Source organism: Pocillopora damicornis, chromosome 5 (genome assembly GCF_964200805.1).
Source record: "Pocillopora damicornis chromosome 5, jaPocDami1.2, whole genome shotgun sequence".
Lineage (NCBI taxonomy): Eukaryota > Metazoa > Cnidaria > Anthozoa > Scleractinia > Pocilloporidae > Pocillopora > Pocillopora damicornis.
This window is the reverse complement of record NC_142674.1, coordinates 21,747,416-21,766,739: the sequence shown is the minus strand read 5'-3', so window position 1 is coordinate 21,766,739 and position 19,324 is coordinate 21,747,416. Positions and strand designations below refer to the sequence as shown.

At 38.7% G+C, this 19,324-nt stretch overlaps 2 protein-coding genes and 1 long non-coding RNA gene across 3 annotated transcripts; 1 reads left to right on the top strand and 2 right to left on the bottom strand.

Moving 5' to 3' along the window:
• Positions 1-6,313: 6,313 nt before the first annotated feature.
• On the bottom strand, positions 6,314-8,704 carry LOC149045962 (tetratricopeptide repeat protein 28-like). Its single transcript, XM_089206638.1, has 2 exons — positions 6,953-8,704; positions 6,314-6,639 (listed from the first exon to the last, which is right to left on the bottom strand). Exon 1 carries the CDS (start codon positions 8,422-8,424, stop codon positions 6,961-6,963), a length of 1,464 nt encoding a protein of 487 aa, XP_089062764.1. The 5' UTR covers positions 8,425-8,704; the 3' UTR covers positions 6,314-6,639; positions 6,953-6,960.
• LOC149045961 (hsp70/Hsp90 co-chaperone CNS1 homolog) lies at positions 8,432-13,141 on the bottom strand. The gene is made up of 7 exons (XM_089207826.1): positions 12,946-13,141; positions 12,679-12,750; positions 11,157-11,318; positions 10,812-10,889; positions 10,047-10,114; positions 9,391-9,567; positions 8,432-8,497 (listed from the first exon to the last, which is right to left on the bottom strand). The coding sequence occupies exons 1-7, from the start codon at positions 13,010-13,012 to the stop codon at positions 8,432-8,434; spliced, it is 690 nt and encodes a 229-aa protein (XP_089063952.1). The 5' UTR covers positions 13,013-13,141.
• Positions 13,142-13,766: 625 nt separating this feature from the next.
• LOC149045960 (uncharacterized) lies at positions 13,767-18,376 on the top strand. Its single transcript, XR_016186695.1, has 2 exons — positions 13,767-14,991; positions 15,606-18,376. It is a non-coding gene; the product is annotated as an uncharacterized LOC149045960 (long non-coding RNA).
• Positions 18,377-19,324: the final 948 nt, after the last annotated feature.

The window sequence follows — 19,324 nt, the reverse complement described above, 5'->3', positions numbered from 1 at the left end:
AAAATGAATTCTTGTCTTGCAGGCTACTTCGAAAGACTTTGCGCGAAGGCTTGACATACCGTAATTAACCAGACAAGAAGAGCTCAGAGCGGGCTTGCACGCTTTGATGTGCTTTTAAGGAAATATCGACAGCATTGTAATTACTCCTGCAAAGTCTTGTTTGCTGAACTATATATGCCATTTTCGAATCAATCAAAGAAAACTGAGTGTGTTTCAATTTCAGTCTCCCTTGTCTGACGGCTTGGTACAGTTAGCGAACTCCAACATCGTGAAGATGGACTATCGAATCACGACTTCGCCGCTTTCAGATTTATCTTTCGTAGTATGAGAGCAGTTCAAATCTTGCGCGCACTACGCAAGTCAGACAATGATTTCTGTGTTTGATAAGTAATGGTAATAGGATTGAGTCAAGTCCAGTTCGGTCTGTAATCATACGAGTGATAACAAAATCGGACGACCGCGAAGCTGGAGTCCCATATGTTTATCACGAGTATGATAACAGACTGTCCGATAAAAGAATTTGCAATTTGACTAAAAAAAGTGCGCAGAGAGAGGTTAAAAATATATCAAAAACGTTGAAAGTACGCGAATTTTTTGAAAATCGCAAAAATTTTAATTTTTGAAAGTCCCGCGAAAATAAGAAACCATTAGGTACGAGCAGTCATTCGTGCGACAAGAACACTGGAGAGCGGGACTGTGCCGACCACCATCAGTTTTTTACTTTTTCGCTCGACGGACTATTGAATTAAGAATCCGCAGCTCTCAGGTTATTTATCTACCAAAGAAAGGAAGCATTCAAATGACGCACGTACTAAAATTCTTCGTGTGCGTAAAAAGGTAAATGGTGTTATTTCTGCGGTATCCGGAACTAATGTGGAGCGCATTTTAATTCAGTAGAGCCGTCTATCCAATTTACCCTTGAGCGTGAAAAGGATATACATTTGCCCTTTCTTGATTTAAATGTGTCGAGAGGGGTTCGTGAGAATTTAGAGACAAAAGTCTATCGTAAACTCACCCACACCGACAAATACCTCGCTTTCGATTCTCACCACCCTATTTGCCATAAAAAGTCTGTAGCCAAAACTTTACTCAGGAGGGCTGACTGTCTACCATCTTCACTCAATTCGAAGGCTGAGGAGAGGAAATATGTCTCTAGTTTAAAGGCCAATGGCTTTACAAAAACTTTTCTCCGTAACTGCCAAAAACCAGTTACAACTAGTAGCACTCCTGATGAAAGGGAACCAGCGACTGGTTTTGCTGTTATTCCCTACATTCAGGGTGTTACGGAACCCATCAAGAGAATTTTGAATAGTCACAACGTTGAAGTTGCCTCAAAAAACCAGACTTTGGGGCATATTTTTGCTATTTATTCTAATCCTTGCAACGACTGTGACAACGAATACGTCGGACAGACCAAACGTCAGTTTGGTACACGTTTGAAATATCATCAAAAAAGCTGTTTTCTTTTCCAAAAAAGAAAATTTAGCTTTATTGGAGCGCACGTGTAACAATGCAATTGGGCGGGATAAGTCTAAAATTATCACCACTAATCGGCATTACCACCAACGCCTTTGCTTGGAAGCTTGGCATGTTAACTCCGCCCACGCTTCCTTAAATCGTGATGATGACGGCTAACTTCCTGACGCCTATTTACACCTCGTCAGAAAAAAGGCAGCTTTAGTGATCGTGATAAAAATTAGTGATCGTATAAAAAAACCTCTTGTTGCAGCGTTTAGATCACCCCTGATGAAGGCACTAGACAGGAGTGTCGAAACGTTGGGTCTATGAATTGTAACTTCTTCGGTTCCTTCATTAAATCTGTAAACCAGATTAGCATGAAACCATGGCAGGTGAATAATTCCCTCCCACAATTTGTTTTGTTTCTTTCGCATGCCGCTTTGTAATAGCCACTGATTAGTCCTATTGTGTAATCACTCTGTATGATCCTTCCAGAGATTTTAAGTGTTACTCGCGCGTTACTCGCGCATTGCGCGCGCTCTCCGTACGTAAACTTAAGAAAAAATATGAACATTGTATCTCGAATTCGGTTTCAAATTGCTTAGTGAGAGAGTTTTATTCACGAAGAAGACTTTTTATTCTATTAATGCAACAAAAAAAATCACACCTAGTTGCATGCCGCGTCCTTGAAGGGGAACAAACGGAAAAGTGATGCTGCCCGCGCTCCGGCTGCGTAAACTTGTTTAGCCTAGACAGTATTTATTTTATGATTGCTAGAATTCGGTTCTAAAAACTACTGACAGTTCTTAAAGTAATTCATTCGCATCCGGCTAAAACTAGACAAATGTGTTTTGTTTGTAACAAGATTAAAAAAAAAACCGAAGGCCATTTCTGCTGTAAAGAGTAGTATCCAAACTTGTTTCTTGCGATCGAAAGCAGTCTAAACGCATTTAAGTAAAATAAAGTGCTGAGACAGTTAAATTAAGTTCATTCCTTTGTTCAACAAAAGAAGCGTTTTGTTTAACAATAGTTAATATGAGTTGTTTACCCCTAATTATTTATGGATTGGTTAGGAGAACTGAATACTTTTGCTAAGATTGTTTCCGAAGAGAGATTTAGACGCGCAAGTACTGTACTGGAGAGAAGTGGTCTGAATGAGATACAACGTATTTTGAACTCTCGATGTGTGTATTGCCACATTTAATGTGAGAAGTTGAGCCGGAACAATAGACCATTTTTTGATACGTGAAATATTGGAATCGTGGGACTACCGGCGAAACCGGATTTCATTCAATTTGGTTTGCTCGTTTTAATTCGCGCGGGGATCCCAGCCGAGACCCGGCTGGCACCGTAGTAGAAATCACTGGCATCCCAAATCTTTGGCACCTGGAAGAAGCAGTACAAAGAATGTGATTATTACTACATTATTTAGAGAACAGTACCCCGAGGGAAAAAAAATCTATCATTTGGGGCAAAACAAGTATAACGATTGTGAAAATAATAGGTCAATAGCCTAACGGAAACAGTGATGACCGATTTGTTTTTCTTTTAGGGTGTTCGGCAGGAACTTGCGAAAATACCGGTGTACACTCCAGAGGGTAATGACATCAGGGAACTCTTCTTTTTGTCTTATAACTATCCATTTCAATCTTTCATAAATTTACCAGGACAGTTAAATTGAGCAACCGCGTTTAACGCGTGATTGAGTGTTATCACTGAGTGTTATCACCGTTAAATACAGGTTAACAAAAAAAAGACAAGAAAACAACATTTTATACCATAATTTCTCATTTATCTTAATGTGTAGCTTATTTTCAGTTCAAAAATGTATCGAATAAATCAACAACATGATGATGCAGCGTAAAAACATAACAATAAATTAGAATTCTAACAGTTAGAACTCTTGGTAATTAATAATGGTAATTGAACTGAGTGGAGTGCAATTTGGGTTGAAATCATTTGCGTGATTTCAAAATCGAACGAGCGTGCAGCGCGAGTTCGATTTGAAATCACAAGTATGATTTCAGACCAAAATTGCACGACACGAGGTTCAATTACCACTTTATTACATCCATTTTGAAATTCTCAAATGAAGGACTTGGTCAGTTCAAATATTTTGTTGATGCAGTACCTGACTGAGCCGGTCTGAAAATTCATCCATCTTTTGGGGGAAAAAGTAAGAGTTTTGGAAACAAAAGTTGCAATGGTGCGATTCGTGAATAAATCGCATCAATCACTAGAGAGCTAATCAGATTACAGGGACCACCAGTGATTTCAAAATGGGTGTAATAATCCACCAAATCACTTGCGTAGTTTTCTTGTGTAATATTTGTCAGAAACAAACAATCCTGAGAAGAAAGATAATCTACGATGAGTTGAGAACATTTGAAATCTATATGCTAACATTGATTTTGGGAGACAAACATGGACTAAATTTTACTTCAGAGAGAATTCGTCGTTTTAGTCGAGTGGTTCAGCCCTAAGTGACCGTTCCATACAACCCGAACGGGCCGATGGGACTCAGTCAAGAATGACCACAACCGCTAAATAGAGACCACCGCTGAAAAGCGTTGAAAGTGAGAATGTTTAAGAGGAAAAATATCGGGAATTTTACAACCGACCGCTTAATGCATGTTCGACTGTTAATTCCAAATTAGTCAATCAGCCCACGTGAAGAGCTCTATTCACCTGTATGGCATTTACTAAAAACCGCCGTAAGGTGGGTAGATGGAGTAGAGTTATGGAGCACGAAGAGAAAGTCCAAGCAGACGAAAGGAGCCTAAGTCCAGCAATTACGCAAGGATATTCATATCTTTACCTTCTGAAATCGTAGCTCTAAGATTCTTGAGAATCCGTCCTGTGATGCTACCCATGAAACCACGCAGCCATTTACACTCCCGACCGGGTGGATAAACGAAACCTCGACCCACCCCTCCCCCTTTCCTATGGCTCTTTCTTGAAAATGACTGTAATATATATGCTATCGTCAATAGAGACGCCCCCCTAAAACATTTACGTTGTCGCAGTTTTTTAGATCTGGGGTGAAGTCAAAATATCAGGGCTTACTGACTTTTCGGATCCGGTTCACGTTCTTAAAAGAGGGAAGGAGATTTATCGTTGCTCGTCTTGACGTCGGCGAATATCTCGCATGATACATTTTTTTTTCGTTAACTTAATTAAGCATTTTAGATTGAACATAACAGGAATGCCCAGTGGATCTGTGACAAAGCTCTTCCCATGCCCGTCTCTCCTAGTTTGATCCTTACTCCTCAAAAAACCAGCACTCTAAATTCAAATTGCGAATGCCACCTTATAAAACTGTTTTTATTTCGCATCTTGCATGTCACCCAGTCGAGGGTCTCAATGAGGTTAACCGTTAGCAGTAGATCGGTCAAACAACTAGCTGTTAGACGTAAAAAATTGACAAATTTTAACCGTTTAATTACAGAAAAAGAAAAAGAACTTTAAAAATCTTTCCTTCCCTCAGTGTGTTACTTTGTGTTATTCTGGGTTAACCGCAGCAGAAAAATGGCCACAATTTAGCCGTTAAAAAATCCCCTCGGTCGGCCCTCCTCAGTTTCAAGAAAGTTCCGGTTTTTTGAAACAGGCTGTTTTAGTTAAGTTTGCAATCGTGGAAAAAAATTCATCAATATTATCTCAAGATGAGGACGCTTTCGATAAAGAGAATAAAGCACCATCTCCCAAAGTGGAAGGTAATTTCTTTTTCCTGGCCTCCAACGATATATGACAAAACATCATAACTGTCGCATTACATGCAAGAGGAGCGCGTTGCGTGACGGCTACCAACGAAACTAGAGGATATAAAATCTGAAAATATCGAGGTTTATATCTCATGTAATAACTCTATCCAAGGAAATGGGAAAAGTTGAGCGAATTAGACATAGGTGCGGACACTACTTCAAACGACAAGATGTGACAAAACATTCTCTGTCGCGCAACGAATGAAAGAAGTGCGTAGCGTGACATCCTAAGAAACGGCTCCCAATGATCGTCATTAGCAGTTATAGAGTCAGAAAATATCTCTCATTCAAATATCTCTCATTCAATTAACCTATTCAAAGAAATGGACAAAAGTTATTAAGCGAATTCTACTTCAAACGACAAGAAATGGCTTATGCAGGTTGATGCAGAAATGTCCTTCCCTTTGTTATTGATTTCCTCTTCCATTTTGACAAAATGCCAAGCGACTTGTTTCATTGTTTGACATTCAAATGTTAGTTTATTGTACTTAGATAACATGTAAACAATCTAAATGGAGTGACTAAATAAAATCATCTAACTCCAACTTCCAGCTCGTTCTGAGCTTCTTCTAATGCTTTGTAGGCCAGTAACTAAAATTAAAATAAAACTTCTCGTTTTGCCTTTAGACGATTAGTTTAAACAATATACTTAAAATGAAACGTTCTGCTGGTAAAAAATAACATAACTTACTGCATTCAAAATTTAAGGAGAAATCTCAGAAAATTAGTTAATACCAAGACCAAATCCTTGCCATTACGGCCAAACTCTGTCATTTTAAGTCCAGATAAACCTAATTATGATCGGCTGAAACAAATTTTAAGTACCAATGACCGGGTACAAATCCTCTAAAAGTTGATCACAATTTCCATCTGACATAAGATAATCTAGCAATCGGCAAACTAAGATAATCTAGCAATCGGAAAACTGCTCACTCTCCAATTTCCATGGAAATTCTCCACACAAGCACATGGCTGTAACAGCTTTACATCACTCATGAGGAAAAAACCGATTGAGAAAAATCTGCAAAAAAAACCTGTGATAACGATTTTAAGACATTTCAGCTTCGACGTAAACGTAAGGCCTTAATCCTCTTAGTAGGTAATACTTAGATTAAAAATAACTTTTTACATAGCAAATCATGATAATTTCAAGGCATCATACGAAAACAAAACAGTAGTTTCAGCAGGATATCAAAGATGAAGGTCGTAAGAGCAGTTCAGACAAGCAAAAAGTCAACTTTTGAATCAAAGGAAATCCGTCCTCTCGTTAAACTTGACTTTGGCCTTCTTTTGGTTCTTCCTGCTTTGAAAAGAAGACTCTTGAAAAAGATTTCATCGGTAGCTTACTGGTTTCTGGTCCAAACATCAACGTTTACAGGTACCTTAAAACTCCCTGGGATTCCAATGCTCACTGCCTTAACTAAAAAATAAAAGAATCTAAGTTTAGGGAGGATAATTGAGTTTCCATGAAAGATTTCACAGCACTTGAAACGATACATTACACAACGGGATCAGTGTTTTAAAACAAATTTGCTGTTTTACTCCTGTCATGTTTCCAAAAAAGAATGTTATTATCGTAAACGTGTCCACTTGGTTGTACTGCATCTCAATTTGCCGGAGCAAAAAATAAATTCGTAACCCAACTGAAAGGAAAATAATACGTAAGTATCAGGGCGCACACGTAAGTAGTAACTTTTTACTGAATAGAATGTATAAACAGAGTATTTACTTACTGCAGCCTCTAAATATCCTTGAAATCCAGGTTGACGTCGTCACCAATGAGTACAAATGGTGCCCAGTAAATCTCCTTCTTGAACTTTTCAATTTCTCTCATACACTTCATGGCCTGATTGAGAGCTTCACTTGCCCTCTTGCCTCTGGCAAGTGCATCGTAGAAGAAACTCATGAACTCCAGGGTTCCCTCGTCGTCAATCGCCCACAAGGTTGCCACAACAGATCTAGCACCGGCACCCAAAAGTGCACGTGCCATGCCGACCACACCCTCGGCCATGACCTCCCCACGAGCAGTGTGACAGCAGCTGAGTACAACCAGACGTGCTCTTAGCCCAGCTTCTATGACGTCTTTCATCGTCAGTAGATAGTCTTTCTCTTGCGGCTGAGGGTTTTCTCTTGTGGCGTTTGGTGCCAGGATAACTTCTCCAGTTTCCAGTTTACCGTGCGCTGCAATGTGAATTAACGCCACTGATGATATTCGTTTTAACACTTCATCTTTTGTTGCCATTTCTCCAGTGAAGGGGGATACATGGAAGATACGTCCGATCATCTCCACTTCTTTCTTTGCTCCTGGAAGTTGCGCCAAAAGTCTTCCGTCATAGATGACATGTTTAAAACATGGATCGCCGACAAGCAATGCGTCAGTCTTCATGTGAAAGTCAGCTGGACAATCATGAATTAGTTTCAACGTCGTCAGAGAGGGTAGGACACGAATTCTGAAAGAATCACTCAGATATGATGAGTCAGAGTCCTGCAGCGCTGCATAAGGCACAAGGCAAAATGGCCCCTCAGGAACAAATGTGATCTCGTCGTTGCCTTCGATCAGGTCAGCGATAGGAGCAACGATGATGTCATGCAGCTTCTTTAAAGCACTTGATTGGGAGTGCCTCACATCAACTGGGATCACTTGATTGGCCACTTTCTCTTCTGTCGGCGAACCAAGCGGAGGATTTTCGATTGGAACAGTATCTCTTGCACCGATCTCCTTCAGAGCAGTTTTGTTCAGTAGCTTGGTGAAACATTCCAACTCTTTCTCATACTTATAATTGTTGACGTGTACCTGTCTCATCTGGATGTTATCTTCGCTGAGGCAAACCCAGAGATAAACGCATGGTCCATTAATAGCTATGAAAACTGTGCTCAATGGAACCCAGCTCAGAGATGCGCCGTGCGTTGAAAAATCTCCAGGCTGATATTTTGTGGCCATGAGATCTCTCAGAGCTTGAGCACGTCCTTTCTCTGCAGCAAGAAGAGCCTTTACAACTTGACCTTGATTGAGATTTATACGCCACAAACCTTTGTATGCACTTTGGTGCTGATTGCGATAAGAAATCTTCCACTGATCGTGGAGTTGAAGACTGGCCCTGATGTCATTATACAACTGTACACTCGAGTGATAACAATCAAAGGCCATCATAAGATTTCCTTGGCACTCAAAACTTCTTCCAAGAGAACAGAGTGAGCACGCCATTCCAGTCTTATCTCCAGCCTCTTTGGATATTTCTAGGTGACGTTGATAACACTCGATTGCCGTTGTCAACTCTCTTTGATGGAGATGAATACTGCCAAGAAGGCAATAACTTCTTCCCTCTCCGGCCTTGTTTCCCGTTTCTTTAGCAATTTCTAGATAACGTTGATGGTACTCGATTGCTGTTTTGAACTGTCTTAGACTGCAATAAACAGTGCCGAGATTGCCATAACTTTTTCCCTCTCCGGCCTTGTCTCCCACTTCTTTAGCAATTTCTAGACTATGTTGATGGTACTGGATGGCTGTTTTAAACTGTCCTAGACAGCAATAAGCGTTGCCGAGATTGCCATAGCTAATTCCCTCTCCGGCCTTGTCTCCCACTTCTTTAGCAATTTCTAGATCATGTTGATGGTACTGGATGGCTGTTTTAAACTGTCCTAGACTGCGATAAGTGTTGCCGAGATTGCAATAACTTCTTCCCTCTCCGGCCTTGTCTCCCACTTCTTTAGCAATTTCTAGATGACGTTGATGGTACTGGATGGCTGTTTTAAACTGTCCTAGACCTTGATAAGCGTTGCCGAGACCGTTATAACTTCCTTCCTCTCTGGCGTTGTCTCCCACTTCTTTAGCAATTTCTAGATGACGTTGATGGTACTGGATGGCTGTTTTAAACTGTCCTAGACTGCAATAAGCGTGGCCGAGATTGCAATAACTTCCTCCCTCTCCGGCCTTGTCTCCCACTTCTTTAGCAATTTCTAGATGACGTTGATGGTACTGGATGGCTGTTTTAAACTGTCCTAGACCTTGATAAGCGCTGCCGAGATTACTATAACTAATTCCCTCTCCAGCCTTGTCTCCCACTTCCTTAGCAATTTCTAGATCACGTTGATGGTACTGGATGGCTGTTTTAAACTGTCCTAGACCTTGATAAGCGTTGCCGAGATTGCCATTACTTCTTCCCTCTCCGGCCTTGTCTCCCACTTCTTCAGCAATTTCTAGATCCTGTTGATGATACTTGATTGGTGTGTGAAACTGCCCAACACGACGATAAGCACATCCGAGACTGGCATAAGTGTGTGCTTTGACTTTCAGTTTGGCATTCGATTTCCTTAGTAATTGAAGGAGACGTTCGTTATTGTTTTCAATCTTAAAACGTGTCAAGGGTAGATAAATCACGAGCTGTTTTGCGAAAATGCAATGGAAATCTCTGTTTAAAAATAGTGAGATTATTGTATAAAACCATTAAAATTAGAATGATAATTCGAACGTGGGTTTCTTAAAGAGATTTGATTTCAAGTTATTCGAGAGTGTTAACCAGCTCTGAAGCGCATTTATTAGTTTAGGTTCAGTCGTCATGGTGATGCTCGTTTGAAGTTAAAAATGAGGGGCATTTAGCAGAAACTCTAGGAATTAGTTAATATGGCCTCTTCTTTTAAGTTAAGTTTCGTGGAATAAAAGAAAGAACTCCTTAATAATATTTTAGCTTCTTTAAACTGCTCAGTGCAGTATAAGAGAACATCGTTTGCATTATGTGTAGAAGAATCTGCCTGGTATGTATTGATTTTCGTTGAAATATTATTCGCATTGCATCTCGTATCACGTTTCAAGCATTCGTTAAAGGATACTGTCAATCCCATATGCAACCAGCTCCTTGCTTCTTTATCCCAGGAAAGTTCGACACAAGCTCTGGCTCCTGAAAAGGAGAGAATAATTGGTGGTGCGGGGTAATTTATCACTGTTAAGTATGAACGTAATGATAAATTGGACTTAATTTGTCATTTAGCTGGGAACAAAAATTGTCATAATGAAGGAAATTTGAACTTGTAGAAGACATGAAAATGAACAGTAAGGAGCTAATGCAAAGCGGCTACCAATTGATAATGATAACGATGAATTTATCTCGCGCATTCTTCATTTTAATGTGCTCTTATGCGCTTTTCAGCACTTTTCGAGGACGTTTTCGGGCAGACTACATTGAGAAGTTTACCGTTTGAAAAGGAATTTTACAGGTACCTCCTTGCCGGGTTTTTTAACGTCCCCTGCTAAGAGTTACGGAGAAGATGCAGGAAACGGGGGTTACGGTTTTCCGACCATATCTGGGAGAAGATTATCAAACAATTTGCAGATGTCACAGCCAGGTGGCAGCACATTCTCCTGAGATGTTTTTAGACTGAGTTTTGTTCTGGTCTAGGGCTTTAGCCCTCGACCTCCGGCGCTCTACAACGTGAACTAACCAGGCGGTGGTATTTGAGAGGTTATTGACATTTGCTTATGCTTTTTACCCACATAACAGACACTGACACACCAGATACAATTGACATTTGGGGTGCAATCCTCTTTTGACGAAATCAGAGAAAAGAACGTTGATGACTTATATCTGAAAAACTCACCTTTCTCAATAGCTTGGATTAAAGTGGGTTCCAATTGAACAGCAACTGTTGCATCATCGACACATTCCACGTAGTTTGCTTTGGAATTTAAGAAATGAGGTTTAAAAAAATGGTCATCACATGCAATTGCGGCAAAGACGCATGAAAAAATTACAATTGCATAAATTCCTGTTCCTTTACGAGGATCATTTCTTTGCTTAATCTTGATCTGCTAAAGGTTGATATCTCTTTCTATGCTTCTTTTTTGCAGTTGCTCAATTTTTTCCTTTTCTTGGGGCAGATTGTGTATTCGTTATCTTGTAACGCTGCATGAGAGATTTATATATTTAGAAATGAAATCGTTACCTAAACGGAAATGAGCTGTTGCCCTGTTGCTGTAAAGCTTGGCGTTCAGACTTTTATCTCTGCAGTTCACTTGAAGTCCTTCCGTGTAGGAGATTATCGCGTTATTAGCTTCTCCTTGTCGATATTCTTTGTTACCTTTCTCCAGACATTCTTTTGCTATCCCTGAAAGCACACCATTTTAGTGTTAATGATTTAGTAATGAGTAATACGACCCTTGACTAATGATGCCAGCTTTATACTTCCAAACGAAGTGTTAGGTTAAAGGAGCTTAGAGCTATGAAAAACGAAAATCAGAAAAGTCTGGGCTGTAGCTTGGCTTCAAGTTTCTTGGTTTACATTTGGGTCTAGAGACTTTCACAAACCTCCTTTTATACCTGGCTTACGTTTTCCGAAAAAACACAAGTTTCACCGGGAGATCCTATTTGAACTTAACGCTGTTTGCAATCGCCCTTCAAGAGAGTTTATCTGTGCATTTTGTTTGCTTTAAAATATGCAAGCTATCAAGAGTTTTAGCCGTAGTTTGGCTATAACTAGATCAAATCTGTTCGGTTTACATTTAGGTCGAGAGGCTCTCCAAAAACCCTTTTACACCTGCGTTACGCATGTTTTCTCTTTTTTTATGTGTGACTTGGTTTTCCTCATACATGTAATTGTTTATTGAGAACATACTCGAAGAGGCTAAATGGAGAAAATCTGATTGGGAAAGTACCATTTTCCCGCGAAGTGCCATTTCGTCCGTTGTAAAAGTCAGCGGTTCTATTATATTATTGGCTGGTGGTTTACAGCGTGGGTCTGGTGTTATCATAACTGTCCGAAAAGGCGTGAATTATCTAGAGGACCAAAACAGGCCATACGACGAAGACAAAATGCCTCCTCTTCTCTGTAGAATTCTAATATTGCGTAAAATTTCCTCCGAATATGTATTGAACAATGAGGGACAAAAACTTTCCTCGTGGTGGCCCCTAAAAGTTACCCGTTTGCAATTTTTTAATACTGGACTTTAACAGGTCTACTGGTACCAACAGCTCTCGCTCGACAAAAATGACTTTCACACTAAAAATGACCACATTTTGGGTATTTCCAAATGCAAAAGGATGATACTTCTTCTTCGCAATTATCATTTATTTTAGGTGCAAATTGTAGATACATCTTTATTCTTAAAAAGACCGTGCGTCGAAATAGAAGTTAGCATTTCTAAAACTCAGAAAACTGAGTTTTACTAAGCCCAGGGGGCCAATTTTGTCACATTCTTTTCTAATTTAGGGCTCTTCAAAGCGAAGTCGCGTTCAGATTTATCGGTTATGAATAATTAATGATGTCCACGCATTCTGCTCGATCGGATCCAGCAATAAATTGTTTTTCCTTTGTTTTATATTTTACTGGTAACAAAGTTTGAAATTTGAAGAAACAATCTTTTGCTGTTTCAAAAACTTATCCACAGAACATAAGTAAATTTTGACGTAAATGTGACAAAAATTTCACAGGGAAGTCCAAAAAATCTTGATTCACCAGGTGTTCTTACCTCTTAAAGGGTCATCGTATACATCCAATTCAGCGTCACTTGACGTAACTTGACTTTTCTCTGTTGCTGAAACTACAGAGAACTTTGTTAGTGATCACATCTATGTGCAATTACAACTAGCGTTCTAATACTAGCGTATTTACTGGATAACTTAAAGCCTTCGAGTCGAAATGATCCAAAAAATTGTGCATCAGAATTAAGATATACCTAATTAACAAACAATACAAAATCACTATGACGAAATCTTTCCCTGTTGCTTTTCCTCACCTGTGGCTGGAAACTCATTTTTCACCTCCAGTTCTTCTCCCGTTGTTGGGAGGTTGCTTTCTGCCATAGCTAGAAGTAAAATTGGATCGATTGTTCTGCGTTACATTGCTAAAAATCAAAAAGAGGGAGACTCAGATGAAAGTAACTTAAAGAAAACATTGTATACTTAGTCATTGAGCTGGTTTATAAAGTTACTCATGTGAAAAATGTCCCTCAAAGTATCGAAAATTGCTGGATATAGTCTTTTTTTTGACAGAATTATAAGTTCCAGTAAATGACTCCTTCATTAATTGTTTTTGAAGGAGCCAAGAAATTTTGGATAACCGAAGTAGCTGGTCCCTTTTGTTGGGGAAGGACCCAATTTGTTCATTTCGAATTAAAAAAAGGCACTGAATACGAGGTTATTTTCAGGGACTGGAAAAGATGGCACTGGAAAGTGTCTTATTCATCAAAATTCTTGTTATCAAGAAACATCATCTACAACAAATTGAAAGCCAAGCGCAACACATAGACTCCTGCATAGCTTAATCTTATAGGCCATTGAATGAATTCACTGCCGGGCCATATGAGCATTTGGGGGAGGAAGTAGACTGAAAGCGAAATAAAACTGAAAAAAAAAGCTTTTGATATCGGAAAGCAAAAGAGAACTTTAAAATTATTTGTGAACGAATTGTTGATCAAAAGAAGAATCTTTTGCAATATAGTAGTAAATAGGAAATTTCCGTGAAGCTGCTGAGGTGGTCTTGCCCTACAGCACAGGATTCTGCTCCAATATCAGCATTTACTGAGCCCACAGTTTTATCTTCCAGCTCACGATGTAAACGCGCAAACATTGTGCCATTTAGTCAGTCATCGTGCGAAAAGGTATATCTACTAAAACCGAACTCTGACAGATAACCAGTTAGAAATGATACTATTAACCACTTTGTAAATACGTAGTTCGACCATTTGAATACAAAAATTTATTCACCGTCGACGATGACCGTGTCAAGTTTCGCGAGGAGGTGGATTGATGTTCCAGGGCGTTTAAGAAAAAATTAGTATAATTAATCGTGTCGTTGACGAGGTTTCGTTTTCATACGTGATCAAGAAGTCGTAGTCGTCGTGATTCTGGTGTTGACACGTTTTTCCAATTTCTCTGCTATTTATTGTGTGGCTTACACAACCTGTGCAGCCACATTATGGCACGATCGGATTTATTTATTTATTTGTCCACGAGAGTCGAGCGCCTTTCACGTGGTCTAGTATCGTGGTATCGTACAGCGCACTAATCTGAGTCAGCCATCTTGATTGTAAGCGTGGTCTCGAGTAACTTTTTCAGGTGATCGTATCACGCGTTACTTCTCCTCACACAAGCCAACACACCCAGACCCGCCTTGTGTTATAAGTGCAGCTTGTGCAAGAGCTTTTAAGTTCCTAAAAGACAATATTTAACCGCTTGAATCTTCGGTACGGGTTGTACCACACTGAAAGGAGTCATTGCACTCTCACAAGCCAACAACTATCGGCTTGATCTATCGGTGCGGGTTGCACCACTGAGTGTCTGAAATTTTTTGAAAGTGTATAAAAGTGTCTGAAGCCACCCGAAAGTGCCAGGAAGTGAAATAAGTTGTATTGCAGTTGCTTTCTCCTTGCACTGTTGAGAATTCACGGAGGCATATCTCGAAACGAGAAAAGTAAGTATGGGAATCTCGATTGAACAATACCGGTCAAGTAATGGCTTTCATGACAATTTCGTGAAAACAAAGGATATCTTATCACGTTTTAATGATCATTTTTGGAGTTTAATGTTTGTGATGTTCTATTTAAATGTATTTTACTTGCCAGTATTGAAACAAGTTGTTGGACAACACAAAATGTGGAATGATGTGATGTTTTGGTTTTCACAAATGATTTTCTACAATGCCTATATTTCATTGCTTATAAGGCAGGCAAGTGATGAAGAGGAAAATCCAGGCCCTACAATATTTAATGTCATCAATCTAACAAGAACAATATGTGCTGATTACAGTCAAGGAAATGAAGCTCTCTTTGGTGAAAATGCTGGTAAGCAATGGGTAGCAATGTCACTTACTGCTATTATTTATCATCACATAGAAGATATCAGTTTGTGGACTTCTTCCACTTTGAATAATATTCTTACCATTGGAAATAATTTTTATACTTCTATAAGATGTTCTATCCAGACAAATGATTATTTGCTTTTAACTGATGTTTCATGCATTGTTTCAATTTACAATAAAGTGTACACATTAGAATATAGTGAGTCATTAACAGGAAGTTTCTTCATGACATCAAATAATGGGCCATACATGTCTCTTCAAAATTCTCTGACAGAAGTGTTTTCAAATTGTCAACTTAACTACAATTGTTGTTTGTTAGCGATTGGAATTAATACTGTTGCAGTGATTAAGAATTCAGAACAAAGCTTTAAAATTTTTGATGCTTATTCCAGGGATTTGCATGGGATGTGCCACTCATTTGGGAAATGAACTTTGCTTACCGTTGAAGGAATTGAAAACCTTGTATCATGTTTGAAAATTTTCCTGCTTACAAATAGGGGTTGTTCCTTTTGAAATTAAAGGTGTCTTTGTCAGAGATAATGAACTTGATTTGTAAAATGTTCACGAGAGTCCAAAAATTGAACATTTGCCTTTCAGAAATAAAAGAAACCAAACAAAACACAGAAAAGGAAGCAAAAGTCTTTAACTGAAACACCAGAAGAAAAAGAAAAACGATTGATTGCTAGACGTGACTATGAGAAACGAAGAAGGGTAAATGAAAGTGAGGAATCAAGGGAAAAGAGGCTGGCCCAGCAGCATCTGAACAGGGAAAAGAAACATGCAAATGAATCTTCTGAATCAAGAAAAAGAGGCTGGCAACCCAATCTCAGTGTCAAAGACAAAAAATTGCAAATGAATCAGCAGAATGTAGAGAGAAGAGACTGTTAAACCAACGTCAATATCAGAATGATACAAGACACATAATTGTGTTCACCCAGGCTTTCTGTTGGAAATAAACTTTGTTTTTTGTGCTTGCATTTCCCTAAGTTTTTATGCAACTGTTGGTTTATCCTGTAACTGTTTTTGTGTGGTTTACACAAAGTGTAAACCATGCTATGTCATGATCCAAGATACTTATTCCTGGCTGGATTTGTCACAGTGAACAGAGTGCTTGTCACGTGGTTTACTATCGTCAAAGATAGGTTCCAGTCTATGCTCGGCTAAGTTACCTAAGCTTCAAAGCTTCAGAAAGTGACCATTTTGCAGTGGTGGCTGTAACGCGCTGTCGAAGATGGTTTTTTTATCTAGTTTTTCATTCATCTTTGTTGCTTAGATTTCACACGCCAGCTTTCCTACAGTCAACTTGTCTTCTAAATGCGGATTACAGCATGGAGTTTTGCTCTCACAGGCCAACATTTCATGGTCTGGACCTTTAGTGCAGGCCGCGCCACATTGAAACTTAGGAGTCATTATTGACTCTCTGTGCTGTCACATTTCACCTTAGTCATTTACCGGAACATTTTTTATCCTGAATTTGTGTTTATGCCACATGCCCAGTAAGAAAATTGCTTAACCAGTTCTTTTAGTACATGCTAATATAAAATTTTGGTTAAACCGCAGAATACCCTGCTACCCGTGGCATTACATGTCATCGAATATGAATAGAATAAATCATTTTTAGCCAGTAGTGAAAATAGGACTTTTTTGTTGCCATTAGAAAATCAAACACTGCTGTTGTCTGGAAATTCAATTTGACAGCCTCTTTAAATGAAATTATACATTCATGTTTACATAGCTAAACCAATAGGTCACAAACATCTAATGCCTAACCTGAAACTGCGGTTTGTCATTAACGTGGTGCTAAATATCTATTGTGATTGATTCCAAACTTTGGGGAGTAATCCATTGAAACTCAGTTACAAAGTGGTTTTGCTTTTATTAAAATATGAATAGGAGCCTAGTGCTTTAATATTAATTGAAATGTGATTAGTTTTATGTTTTCCAAGTTATGGCCAGAATTATTCAGACCTTAACATTTCATGACTTCCTTCAAGCTTGGCGATCTTCTAGATTCTCTTCATAATGATTCAGATAAGCATTGGTATCTATACGTGGTAGCAATACATGTGTATTAGGCCTTTATTTGGTAGACTACAACTCCTTTTCAGTTACTTGTTTGGTTTGGTGAATTCATCACAATACTTATATACATGAAAAATTACACTTTTTTTGATTGGCTGAAAATAGCTAGGTGCCTTTTTCATTTATCGTTAGTGAAAAAGTAATAACTCATGTACAAAATAATATAAACTGGGCTCAGCAACAATATATCACATTAGAAACCAATCAGATTTACACAAAGTAGATTGTTCTGGGAAAGCTTGGATACTTTTATGTATATTCATTTGATAAACACTAACAAAATTGCATTCCTGAGTAATAATTCAGCTGAAGGACAAATTTTGATGGCACACACTTCATTTAGTCAATACTGTCAAATTTATCTGCCATCAGTTTGTTGATTTCCTGTGAATGTGTATCTTTCATATATACATTATGAATAATTAATAACATGATTTCTCATATGATAAGCACTTGTAAATTTTTCAAATACTTTAAACTGCACACATGCTATGAGCTCAACATTTGTTGTTTGTGAAAAACTTACTTCTGCTGATTTAGAATCCCAAAGTACACTTTAATTAACTTAGCTTAGACTTTGTTGAGTTTTTATAAAGACAGTTCAATGGAACTGACATTTGTTACGTTTATAGTTAAAAGTTAGAGCTACTTGATGTGGATTAGATAACCATCAGGTATCCTCAGAGACCCAGAGTTCTAATCACATCTGTAGACCCCTTAAGAGCACAGTCTTAACAGATCAGTTCCAAACTGTCACAGTCATTCTGAAATTTGATTGGTACCAGAAGTTCAATCTCGTTCTGGCAAATGAGAGTGAAGCAGGTCTCACAAGTCCCCTTGAGTGCTCTAACACAAAGTGATACATGAAGTTCAGTTGCTTACCATGTTTGTTTTGGACCTTTTTGTACAGTAGATTAGCACTTTGCATGATGATGTGAAGTTGACCATTTGCATGATGATGTCAAGTTCACCTATTCATTTCTCCACATAACTTGAATTTGGTAGACTCACTGGCATGAAATTACAATTTCAATAATAAGAAAACTTCATACCATCATGCACTTGCCTGTACATTGAACTCTGCTTTGTTTAAGTTATGTCTCTGATTACTGTTCCTGAAATCTATTATGGTGACACTCTATCTCTATTGAACTTTCTGTTAAATAAAACCTCCAGGTCAAATTGTAAATCTTATTGGGTTAAAAATTATTAGCAACGTTAATGTAATGTTACTTCAGAGTACTTAACTCAACATATGATTTATTAAAATATTGCTTGTGTTCTGATCTTGTAATGCACCTATCTTTTTTCCCTAGACTCTTCCATTTCCAATCTCATATCTACCTACCTGAACTAAATTTTTTTGTGTTCTTTATTGAAAATACAGTCCCACAAAACCTAAATACAATAATTATAGTAAACGTTTTGCTCTCAACCAACTGAAAGTTTAACTTCATGCCTTAATGGACTAAAGAAACCTACACTCAGCATTGTGTTACTTTCTCCATCTACGGGTATATAACGAACTCACAATTGACCAGCTCCCAGTTGGCTTGATAGCTCAGTTGGTTAGAGCGCTGCACCGGTATCGCAGAGGTCATGGGTTCGATTCCCGTTCAGGCCTGAATTTTTTTCAGACCTTATTTCTCAACTGCTTAAGTTGAGTACATACTGCGATGATCTTCATTTGCTTAAAATGTATTTTCCGCAGTACAAATATATGACTTTCATGTATTCTTATCACACTCTTCTCCATCTACGGGTATATAACGAACTCACAATTGACCAGCTCCCAGTTGGCTTGATAGCTCAGTTGGTTAGAGCGCTGCACCGGTATCGCAGAGGTCATGGGTTCGATTCCCGTTCAGGCCTGAATTTTTTTCAGACCTTATTTCTCAACTGCTTAAGTTGAGTACATACTGCGATGATCTTCATTTGCTTAAAATGTATTTTCCGCAGTACAAATATATGACTTTCATGTATTCTTATCACACTCTTCTCCATCTACGGGTATATAACGAACTCACAATTGACCAGCTCCCAGTTGGCTTGATAGCTCAGTTGGTTAGAGCGCTGCACCGGTATCGCAGAGGTCATGGGTTCGATTCCCGTTCAGGCCTGAATTTTTTTCAGACCTTATTTCTCAACTGCTTAAGTTGAGTACATACTGCGATGATCTTCATTTGCTTAAAAATTAGTCATACATTCAAACCGAATCAAGCTCCCAATGGCTT